The 10,857-nt window shown below is 49.0% G+C and overlaps 2 protein-coding genes across 2 annotated transcripts; one reads left to right on the top strand and one right to left on the bottom strand.

Moving 5' to 3' along the window:
• Nucleotides 1-6: 6 nt before the first annotated feature.
• Nucleotides 7-6,573, bottom strand: LOC129850971 (mucin-2-like). Its single transcript, XM_055917116.1, has 5 exons — nt 6,381-6,573; nt 4,612-6,260; nt 3,261-4,331; nt 1,936-2,980; nt 7-1,242 (listed from the first exon to the last, which is right to left on the bottom strand). The coding sequence occupies exons 1-5, from the start codon at nt 6,571-6,573 to the stop codon at nt 134-136; spliced, it is 5,067 nt and encodes a 1,688-aa protein (XP_055773091.1). The 3' UTR covers nt 7-133.
• A 41-nt stretch (nt 6,574-6,614) lies between these two features.
• LOC129850972 (putative mediator of RNA polymerase II transcription subunit 26) lies at nt 6,615-10,431 on the top strand. Its single transcript, XM_055917117.1, has 2 exons — nt 6,615-8,407; nt 9,376-10,431. Exons 1-2 carry the CDS (start codon nt 8,227-8,229, stop codon nt 10,116-10,118), a joined length of 924 nt encoding a protein of 307 aa, XP_055773092.1. The 5' UTR covers nt 6,615-8,226; the 3' UTR covers nt 10,119-10,431.
• Nucleotides 10,432-10,857: the final 426 nt, after the last annotated feature.

The raw sequence follows: 10,857 nt of genomic DNA, 5'->3' as shown, positions 1-10,857 counted from the left end.
CCCGGTCAGCGCTGCTGGACCTGAGGTTGAGTCCCGGTCAGGGCTGCTGGACCTGAGGTTGAGTCCCGGTCAGGGCTGCTGGACCTGAGGTTGAGTCCCGGTCAGGGCTGCTGGACCTGAGGTTGAGTCCCGGTCAGGGCTGCTGGACCTGAGGTTGAGTCCCGGTCAGGGCTGCTGGACCTGAGGTTGAGTCCCGGTCAGGGCTGCTGCCCTCTGAGTTCCCTGCAATACTCTGTCTCTGTTTGACTCTATTTACATAGAACTTAATGCCCGACCAGTCTCTGCTTTTGAGCGCCACAGGTTCTGACTGGAGGCATTCGAGGCAGTCCCTCTTTTCAGAAACTCGGCTACTCTTTATGAACGGCATCATGTGTTTCTCTACTGCTGCTACCTCATCAGTGATCGACTTTAATCTCACAGTGTTTCTTCGGGTCGGCTGGGTGCCTGTGCGACGGGTCGGCTGGGTGCCTGTGCGACGGGTCGGCTGGGTGCCTGTGCGACGGGTCGGCTGGGTGCCTGTGCGACGGGTCGGCTGGGTGCCTGTGCGACGGGTCGGCTGGGTGCCTGTGCGACGGGTCGGCTGGCCGGGCGCAAGTGCGACAGTGGTCAGCTGGGTGCGTGTGCGACGGGTCGGCTGGGTGCGTGTGCGACGGGTCGGCTGGGTGCGTGTGCGACGGGTCGGCTGGGTGCGTGTGCGACGGGTCGGCTGGGTGCGTGTGCGACGGGTCGGCTGGGTGCGTGTGCGACGGATCGGCTGGCAGGGCGCTTGTGTGACAGGGGTCGGCTGGCAGGGCGCCTGTGTGACAGGGGTCGGCTGGCAGGGCGCCTGTGTGACAGGGGTTGGCTGGCAGGGCGCCTGTGTGACAGGGGTCGGCTGGCAGGGCGCCTGTGTGACAGGGGTCGGCTGGCAGGGCGCCTGTGTGACAGGGGTCGGCTGGCAGGGCGCCTGTGTGACAGGGGTCGGCTGGCAGGGCGCCTGTGTGACAGGGGTCGGCGGGCAGGGCGCCTGTGTGACAGGGGTCGGCGGGCAGGGCGCCTGTGTGACAGGGGTCGGCTGGCAGGGCGCCTGTGTGACAGGGGTCGGCTGGCAGGGGGCCTGTGTGACAGGGGTCGGCTGGCAGGGCGCCTGTGTGACAGGGGTCGGCTGGCAGGGCGCCTGTGTGACGGGGGCCGGCTGGCAGGGCGCCTGTGTGACGGGGGTCGGCTGGCAGGGCGCCTGTGTGACGGCGGTCGGCTGGGGACCTGTTGAGAAAAGATTGCAAAAAGAACAGAAAGAAGAGAAGAAAAAAATAGGTTAAATAAACATGACCATTTCCAGGCAAATGACCTGTATAAAAAAATCAAATATTATTAGGGATGGCTGGCAAACCATCCACTTGGAGAGCTAGCCTGACCTACAAGGTGTAGCAAACCATCCACTTTGAGAGCTAGCCTGACCTACAAGGTGTAGCAAACCATCCACTTGGAGAGCTAGCCTGACCTACAAGGTGTAGCAAACCATCCACTTGGAGAGCTAGCCTGACCTACAAGGTGTAACAAACCATCCACTTGGAGAGCTAGCCTGACCTACAAGGTGTAGCAAACCATCCACTTGGAGAGCTAGCCTGACCTACAAGGTGTAACAAACCATCCACTTGGAGAGCTAGCCTGACCTACAAGGTGTAACAAACCATCCACTTGGAGAGCTAGCCTGACCTACAATGTGTAACAAACCATCCACTTGGAGAGCTAGCCTGACCTACAAGGTGTAGCAAACCATCCACTTGGAGAGCTAGCCTGACCTACAAGGTGTAACAAACCATCCACTTGGAGAGCTAGCCTGACCTACAAGGTGTAACAAACCATCCACTTGGAGAGCTAGCCTGACCTACAAGGTGTAGCAAACCATCCACTTGGAGAGCTAGCCTGACTTACAAGGTGTGACATTTGACTTACATTTATTTTTGGGTTCACTGAGAGTGGACAGTGCTCCAGCCAAAACAACCTCATTCCACTTGAAACTTTTGAATTTGCAAGCAGACTCCGCGACTTTGTGTTGTCCTGACGTCAGTGCAGAGGATTCCACAGCGCTGCCAATGTTCATTAAGTTGTATCCCATTTGAACAGCCAGCGTCGGACAGTCGTACGTTTTGTTCTCCTCGTTGTAGCCAGCAACAGCTCTCACTGCCGTGATGACTTGAGGTAAATTACTAGGTATGACCAGGTCCTCAAAGGACATCAGAGGTGTACACGTCCTGGCCGTGATGAGGAGTCTTGCCACCTCTCTCATTCTTTGTTGGATGTATTTATTTCTTCTGTCATCTGGCGGTAGTTTGTTGTACATCTCTTCTCCCATGAGGAGGATACATTTGTCATTTCTTACCACAAATGAAACTTGGCCGGAGTTCATACCACAAACTATCTTCCAAAGACCTGTGCTGACGTAGTCGGGTTGAGGACACAACTTAAACACCATTGCTGACTGAAACCTCATCTTTTGTCCAGGTTTTGGTTCTTCAGCTTTGGGGTTCAGAGGGCAGTATCTGACATGTTTCCATAGTGACTTTCGAATGTACAGACCTTGACAGTGCAAGCAGTGGGTGTAATCTGGAGTGGATCCTGGCACTTTGGGACGGGAACAGGAAGCCATCTCTCCACTCCCACGTCTTGCTACTGCACCCTCTGACATATCAGGCACCCTCCGACATATCCTCTTAGCTGGATTATGAGCCCCAGAGTCTGTTTGGATGTTCATGTCTTTGTTGCCGTCTGAAGGCCTGATCTCAGTCCCCGGGTTGTTTTCATCACAGAAGTTAGACAGATCAGATGGTTCATTCACCACACCACTAGAATGGCGTGTTCTCTTGGCTGGTTTACGTGCCTCAGAGTCTTCTTTAGTGCAGGAGCTGCTGTCTGAAGAGTTGCTGTCTGTAGCTGAGATGTTTTCCTCACTCCAGGTAGAGAAATTAGATGCTTCATTTGATTCCACGTTACTAGAAACCTAAAAGGGGGAAACAAAAAGGAAAGATTAATGTAATATGAAAACTCTCGGACAGCAAAGATCCCATTTTGGAACTGAGATATGGTCATAGAGTTTAGCATTTTAAACAATGTATATACTTCATATTTAAACTACTTTACAATTATTCATATATTCTTCGGTATTCATTTTCTGTAAGGAAATTGCTATCAAAATCTCATGTAGTCTCTGGAATTAAATGCTGCCTCTTTGTGCTTAGTGCCTTTGAACTTGTTTAATAATAAATTAAATATAATCTTACTTGTTCTGAAGATGTTCTGGGACTCTGATGAACTTTACCGTTTTCACTCTGAGCTGCAGAACATTCTGGATTTACTGCAGAGAGGAGCTGAGAGTCACTCTGTAGACGTTTGGTCGGCTGGCCGGGCGCAAGTGCGACAGGGGTCGGCTGGGTGCGTGTGCGACCGATCGGCTGGCAGGGCGCCTGCGTGACGGCGGTCGGCTGGCAGGGCGCCTGCGTGACGGCGGTCGGCTGGCAGGGCGCCTGCGTGACGGCGGTCGGCTGGCAGGGCGCCTGCGTGACGGCGGTCGGCTGGCAGGGCGCCTGCGTGACGGCGGTCGGCTGGCAGGGCGCCTGCGTGACGGCGGTCGGCTGGCAGGGCGCCTGCGTGACGGCGGTCGGCTGGCAGGGCGCCAGCGTGACGGCGGTCGGCTGGCAGGGCGCCTGCGTGACGGCGGTCGGCTGGCAGGGCGCCTGTGTGACGGCGGTCGGCTGGCAGGGCGCAAGTGCGACAGGGGTCGGCTGGGTGCGTGTGCGACGGATCGGCTGGTCAGGCGCCTGTGTGACGGCGGTCGGCTGGCAGGGCGCAAGTGCGACAGGGGTCGGCTGGGTGCGTGTGCGACGGGTCGGCTGGGTGCGTGGGTGACGGGTCGGCTGGGTGCGTGGGTGACGGGTCGGCTGGGTGCGTGGGTGACGGGTCGGCTGGGTGCGTGGGTGACGGGTCGGCTGGGTGCGTGTGTGACGGGTCGGCTGGGTGCGTGTGTGACGGGTCGGCTGGGTGCGTGTGCGACGGATCGGCTGGCCAGGATTAGGATTATGAGCCCCAGAGTCTGTTTGGATGTTCATGTCTTTGTTGCCATCTGAAGGCCTGATCTCAGTCCCCGGGTTATTTTCATCACAGAAGTTAGACAGATCAGATTTTTCATTCACCACACCACTAGAATGGCGTGTTCTCTTGGCTGGTTTACGTGCCTCCGAGTCTTCTTTAGTGCAGGAGTTCCTGTCTGAAGAGTTGCTGTCTGTAGCCGAGATGTTTTCCTCACTCCAGGTAGAGAAATTAGATGCTTCATTTGATTCCACGTTACTAGAAACCTAAAAGGGGGAAACAAAAAGGAAAGATTAATGTAATATGAAAACTCTCGGACAGCAAAGATCCCATTTTGGAACTGAGATATGGTCATAGAGTTTAGCATTTTAAACAATGTATATACTTCATATTTAAACTACTTTACAATTATTCATATATTCTTCGGTATTCATTTTCTGTAAGGAAATTGCTATCAAAATCTCATGTAGTCTCTGGAATTAAATGCTGCCTCTTTGTGCTGAGTGCCTTTGAACATGTTTAATAATAAATTAAATATAATCTTACTTGTTCTGAAGATGTTCTGGGACTCTGATGAACTTTACCGCTTTCGCTCTGAGCTGCAGAACATTCTGGATTTACTGCAGAGAGGAGATGAGAGTCACTGGTTGGTTCTGATACGCTGCTGTCAGATTCCAGCTGCTGTTCCTCCTGAATCGTCCAGAGTTCCTCTTGTTTTGTGGGCTCTGGGTCCTCCAGACCCAGCCTGGGGCTTCTCTCCTGCTGCTCTGGGGGAACCTCCTCTTTAGAGACAGAGAGAGAGGGCTGCTGGGAGTCTGGAGAGAAGGGAGGAGGAATGTGTCTCTCCATCCCATCAACACGTTCTTCTATGTTTTCTACCTGGGCTTCAGAACAGTCTGGATTTGCTACAGAGAGGGTTGGTTCTGATACTCTACAAAGGCTTGTTGATTCTGATAGCCCAATGTGAAGCTGCTCTTCCTCCTGCCTGGTCATGAATTCCTCCCATTTGTCTTTAACCTTTGTGGGCTCTGGGTCCTCCAGACCCAGCCTGGGGCTCCTCTCTTGCTGTTCATGGGGAACCTCCTCTTCAAAGACAGGGAGTTCTGGAGGGTAGGAAGGTAGAATGGGTCTCTCCAACCCATCAACATATTCTTCTATCTTTTCACTCTGAGCTGCAGAACAGTCTGGATTTGCTACAGACGTTGATTCTAATACTTTGCAAAGACTGGTTGGTTCTAAAACTCTGCAGAGGCTGGTTGGTTCTGATACTCTGATTTCAGACTCCAGACCTTGAGGCTGGTCTTCCTCCTGATTGGTCCTGAGTTCCTCCTGTTCCTCTTTAATCTGTGTGGGTTCTGGGTCCTCCTGCCTCTGACTGGGGCTTCTCTCCTGCTCACAGAGCTGCTGCTCAGGGGGAACCTCTTCTTCAGAGACAGGAAGAGAGAGCTGCTGGGAGTCTGGAGGGAAGAAAAGAAGAACAAGCATCTCCACTGCCCCATCAACACATACTCTGTTTTCCCCCAGAGCTGCAGAACAGTCTGGATTTACTGCAGAGAGGAGCTGAGAGTCACTGGTTGGTTCTGATACGCTGCTGTCAGATTCCAGCTGCTGTTCCTCCTGATTCGTCCAGAGTTCCTCTTGTTTTGTGGGCTCTGGGTCCTCCAGACCCAGCCTGGGGCTTCTCTCCTGCTGCTCTGGAGGAACCTCCTCTTTAGAGACAGAGAGAGAGGGCTGCTGGGAGTCTGGAGAGAAGGGAGGAGGAATGTGTCTCTCCATCCCATCAACACGTTCGTCTATGTTTTCTATCTGGGCTTCAGAGAGGAGTTGAGAGTCCCTGGTTGGTTCTGATCCTCTGTAGTCCTCTCCATCAGGTTCTGTTTTGATCTGTTCAGTTGTGTTGGTGGGTAGAGAGTCCCTCTCTCTGTTCTCCAAGGTTTGGTCAAGATGTGAGGGCAGAGGTGGGTCCTGTTCATAGTCACTTTTCACACAGGCAGGAATCAAGAGGTCTTTGGTATCAGGTTCCAGACCTTGAGGCTGGTCTTCCTCCTGATTGGTCCTGAGTTCCTCCTGTTCCTCTTTAATCAGTGTGGGCTCTGGGTCCTCCTGCCTCTGACTGGGGCTACTCTCCTGCTCACAGTGCTGCTGCTCAGGGGGAACCTCCTCTTCAGAGACAGGAAGAGAGAGCTGCTGGGAGTCTGGGGGGTGGGGGAGAAAAACAATAATGATTACATTTGTATAATTATTTGATGAATAAGTGTTGCCCACAGTAACTATATGATTCGTGCATTTTGAGTTGTCATTATATAATTACAAACCTTCGCGGAGTAACTTGATTTCGGAGCTGAAAACCAAGTCCAACAGGTTCTGTAGACGTTTGTTCTCCTCATTTGAACGGGAGATTTCTTCCTGGTACTCGCCTAAATTTTGTTCAAGTACAACAGATATCTCCATAGCTACCGCTGTTAATCGTTCGGTCAGAAACACATTCAAGAGCTGTAATTGTGACATTTTATATTCACGACGTAAACAAACCAAAGCACTAGCCGTTCACGTTCTTCTTCTTCTTCTTCTATATTGTTTTAAGGCATTTGGTACACAATTTAAAGGGTGTACTACCACCACCTACTGGAAGTAAATATGCCTCCAACTTCAAAACCTTTCTTTCACACGGTGTGACAAACTCGTTCAAATTTCATTCCCCGGGATTCGTTAACCTCAGTGGATCGTCCATACGGGGTTGATGGGTTACTGCAGGTAGCTAGCGTTCTACAACATCTACAAAAGAGCACAGGAAACGTACTTCCAGTAGGTGACGGAAGTGCAACATTGAAGTTTGGTTCCAAAACACCATAGAAGAAGAAAAAGAAGAAGCAAAAAAAAAAACGGGGATAAGAGCTCCAGAATTTGTTTAGAATGAGGGTGTCAGGGTGACGTAGCTGCGGTGAGGATTGCCGAGTCCCTCGTCCCAAGGATGATTTTGGCCCAGTGGGAGTGACATTTGTGAAGAGAATGGATCCTTGCTTTTTGGTTGATCCATATGTGGTGTCAGATTGGGTGGAGGAGAGGTTGAGGACTGTTGACTTGGTGAAGGTAACTTGGAGTGGACTCATGATGATTTATTGTGTTTCCTCCACCCAGAGGGAGAGGGCGCTCCGGATTTCGAGATAAGGGACAAGGATTGTGACGTGTTTTTCTTTCTGGAGCATGGCGCTGTTGAAAGGATGGATAACGTGGGTGGCACAACCTCAGGAGGCTGAAAAAATGTGGCTTGTCACCTAAAACTCTCACAAACTTTTACAGATGCACAATTGAGAGCATCCTGTTGGGCTGTATCACCACCTGGTACAGCAACTTGGCCTGCAATGGAATTTTATGAATGCCCTTCGATGTGGTATGCCCACCGTTTTGTAAAACAGGTCATTGCGTTGGCTTTATTAGTCCTGTTTCCTGTGACTAATAAATGTGGCTATTTAAACTCTGAATATCAGCTACCCAACTTCATCAGGAGTTTTAGGAGCCTATTTGCAATGTGTTTACACAGCATACAAACTTGAAACCACTGATCATGACAATGGGGTGAAACTCCTGGACAACGGTTGTGATTGTCCATTTCATATTGTCCATTTTACATTGACCTGTCCTGTTTTTAGGATATGTTGTTTGTTGACATGACAGTGCATTTTGTATTTGATTGAGCTCTATTTAGATTAGGCTATTTGCTCGGAGAAACCTGTATGATGTAAAAAGTTGTGGGGGTGATCATGGGGCTGGAGACGGGAGATGTCTGGTGAGAGAAAGGCAGATGGAGGTTACCATGGTTACAGTAGTACAGGAAGTGTCGTATGCTGAAGCAGGGAAGAGAGTGGTAGAGGAACAGGGGTACAGGGTGAGGGATCCTGAGAGGATTCCTGTGAGGAGGCAGAGATCAAGAGACCGTGATGGGAAGAATATTGGCTTCAGTAAGGTTGGCTTTTTATCATTTATAGAATGGCCTCACACACCACTACAGTAGGTGGCGGTGTATGCACCTTAAAGTTGGATGCAATCCGACAACCAAATCGAAAGGAAGAAGAATCAAAGCAGGAAGTGAATAGCTAGAGCGTTGGTGTATTTTCCTCGTTGACATGTGGCTCTATAGACCCTAACATTCCAAAATTACAGATGGAGTTGAATACGTTTCTTACTCAGCGATTAACAGCGGCTGCTGTGGAGATATCGGCAGTCTTTGAAAAAAAGATAGTCGAGTACCAGGTCGAAATCTCCCGTTCGAAGGAGGAGAACAAACGTCTACAGAGGCTGTTGGATTTGGTTTTCCACCCGGAAATCAAGTTACATCGAGCAGGTTTGTAATAGTAGCTACTGTGGGAAACAAAATTATTTATCAAATAATTATACTCATTTAGTCATTCACACACACAGTTAGACTGCAGTATATTAACCCGTCTGTCTCCACACCCGGGGGACCCAAACAAGCATGTTTCCTGTAGTAACCTAGCAAAATCACCACTTCCATAAATATAGTTTTTTTTATTTTTGTGTTTTTTTTTTATTTTTGTGTTTTTTTTTTATTCTATCAAATACATTGGAATGGTTAAGGTTAAATGTGAGTCAACCCTGCTTTGAGAGTCTATAGGACTGTATACATCTTTAAAATCTAAAAACCTCTTATTGACATGACAGTAGATCTATTCTAGCCGACACAGTGAGTTTGGGTTCTATCCTAACACTCCACTCAGTCTTATCTGTTTCACTCAGTATGGAAATGATTTCAAATAGTAGTTGAACCCAGGTCTGAAGATCACACGGATCACTAGCCAGAGGGAACAAGAAGCATCGTGTGTGTGTGTGTGTGTGTGTGTGTGTGTGTGTGTGTGTGTGTGTGTGTGTGTGTGTGTGTGTGTGTGTGTGTGTGTGTGTGTGTGTGTGTGTGTGTGTGTGTGTGTGTGCGCGTGCGTGAAACCGGAAACATCCTTTTTCCAGGGATACAGTATCTTCACCCCCATTTGTTATTTATTCTCGTGTATTACTTTATATGACCAGTATAACTGCATCAGAGGAGGCTGGTAGGAGGAGTTTTAGGAGGGTGGGCTTATTGTAATGGCTGGAATGGAATAAATGGAACAGTATTAATCATATGGAAACCACATGTTGGACTCAGTTCCATTGATTCCTCCTATAGCACCTCCCTCCAGCCTCCTCTGAACTGCATTGTTAAGCAATCAAGCGTTTCGCGGTACTGTTTACACCTGCTGCATCCTGCTGTACGTGAATAAACTCTGATTTGATTTGTTCTTCTTTTCTTCCCTCCAGACTCCCAGCAGATCTCTCTTCCTGTCTCTGAAGAGGAGGTTCCCCCTGTACAGCAGCACTGTGAGCAGGAGAGGAGCCCCAGTCAGAGGCAGGAGGACCCAGAGCCCACACTGATTAAAGAGGAACAGGAGGAACTCAGGACCAATCAGGAGGAAGACCAGCCTCAAGGTCTGGAACCTGATACCAAAGACCTCTTGATTCCTGCCTGTGTGAAAAGTGACTATGAACAGAAACCACCTCTGCCCTCACATCTTGACCAAACCTTGGAGAACAGAGAGAGGGACTCTCTACCCACCAACACAACTGAACAGATCAAAACAGAACCTGATGGAGAGGACTACAGCGGATCAGAACCAACCAGGGACTCTCAGCTCCTCTCTGAAGCCCAGGTAGAAAACATAGACAAACGTGTTGATGGGATGGAGAGACACATTCCTCCTCCCTTCTCTCCAGACTCCCAGCAGCCCTCTGTCTCTGTCTCTAAAGAGGAGGTTCCCCCAGAGCAGCAGGAGAGAATCCCCAGGCTGGGTCTGGAGGACCCAGAGCCCACAAAACAAGAGGAACTCTGGACGATTCAGGAGGAACAGCAGCTGGAATCTGACAGCAGAGTATCAGAACCAACCAGTGACTCTCAGCTCCTCTCTGCAGTAAATCCAGAATGTTCTGCAGCTCAGAATGAAAACGGTAAAGTTCATCAGAGTCCCAGCACTTCTTCAGAACAAGTAAGATTATATTTACTTTAATTTATTATTAAACATGTAGAACAGCACAAAAAATGAGCATTTAATTGTAGAGAAAACAGCCAAGTGATTACATGAGATTCTGAAAGCCATTTCTTTACAGAAAATGAATATATACATTTTAAATATAAAGTATATGGACAATTCCAGCATTATGGACATTACATTTGCCAGCAAAATCACAACCTTAATATCTGACACTCACAGAATGGACAAACGAAATAGAATGATGTGTGTCTATAGAACTCCCTGGGTGAACCCAAAACAGCAGACTTCTAAATACTGTCAAGTTGGAGAAATTCATTAAATATATGTCAAACAAAAATCAATGATTGCAAAGTGAAACAAACCATACAACTCTATGTACAAGGACTAGTTTTGTAGATGCAGAGTTTGGTCACAGAATGACGGCACAAACCGTCAGTTTGTGACCAAACTTTCTATCTGCACTGGTCTTCCAGTAAATGTGTTTTTGTTAAACATTCTGTGGAAATTGTTCAAAGTGGTCCTTGTGCATACAGTACTTGTATGGTTTGTTTAATCTTGCAATCATTGGTTTTTGTTTGACATACACTATATATACAAAAGTATGTGGACACCCTTTTAAATTAGTGGATTCGGCTATTTCAGCTTCACCCATTGCTGACAGGTGTGTAAAATTGAGCCCACCGCCATGCAATCTCCATAGACAAACATTGGCAGTAGAATGGACTTACTGAAGAGCTCAGTGACTTTCAACGTG

This window comes from Salvelinus fontinalis, unplaced genomic scaffold (genome assembly GCF_029448725.1).
Source record: "Salvelinus fontinalis isolate EN_2023a unplaced genomic scaffold, ASM2944872v1 scaffold_2563, whole genome shotgun sequence".
NCBI classification, from domain to species: domain Eukaryota; kingdom Metazoa; phylum Chordata; class Actinopteri; order Salmoniformes; family Salmonidae; genus Salvelinus; species Salvelinus fontinalis.
Note: the sequence above shows the minus strand (reverse complement) of the source record. Positions and strands in the feature narration are given on the sequence as shown.

Excerpts from the sequence above, each read along its gene's own strand:
- LOC129850971 (XM_055917116.1), bottom strand. The coding sequence starts at position 6,573 with ATGTCACAATTACAGCTCTTGAATGTGTTTCTGACCGAACGATTAACA. Across the intron at positions 6,261-6,380 it reads AATCAAGTTACTCCGCGAAG|ACTCCCAGCAGCTCTCTCTT; the intron begins GTTTGTAATTAT and ends CCCACCCCCCAG. Across the intron at positions 4,332-4,611 it reads CCAGAACATCTTCAGAACAA|GTTTCTAGTAACGTGGAATC; the intron begins GTAAGATTATAT and ends TCCCCCTTTTAG.
- LOC129850972 (XM_055917117.1), top strand. The coding sequence starts at position 8,227 with ATGGAGTTGAATACGTTTCTTACTCAGCGATTAACAGCGGCTGCTGTG. Across the intron at positions 8,408-9,375 it reads AATCAAGTTACATCGAGCAG|ACTCCCAGCAGATCTCTCTT; the intron begins GTTTGTAATAGT and ends TCTTCCCTCCAG.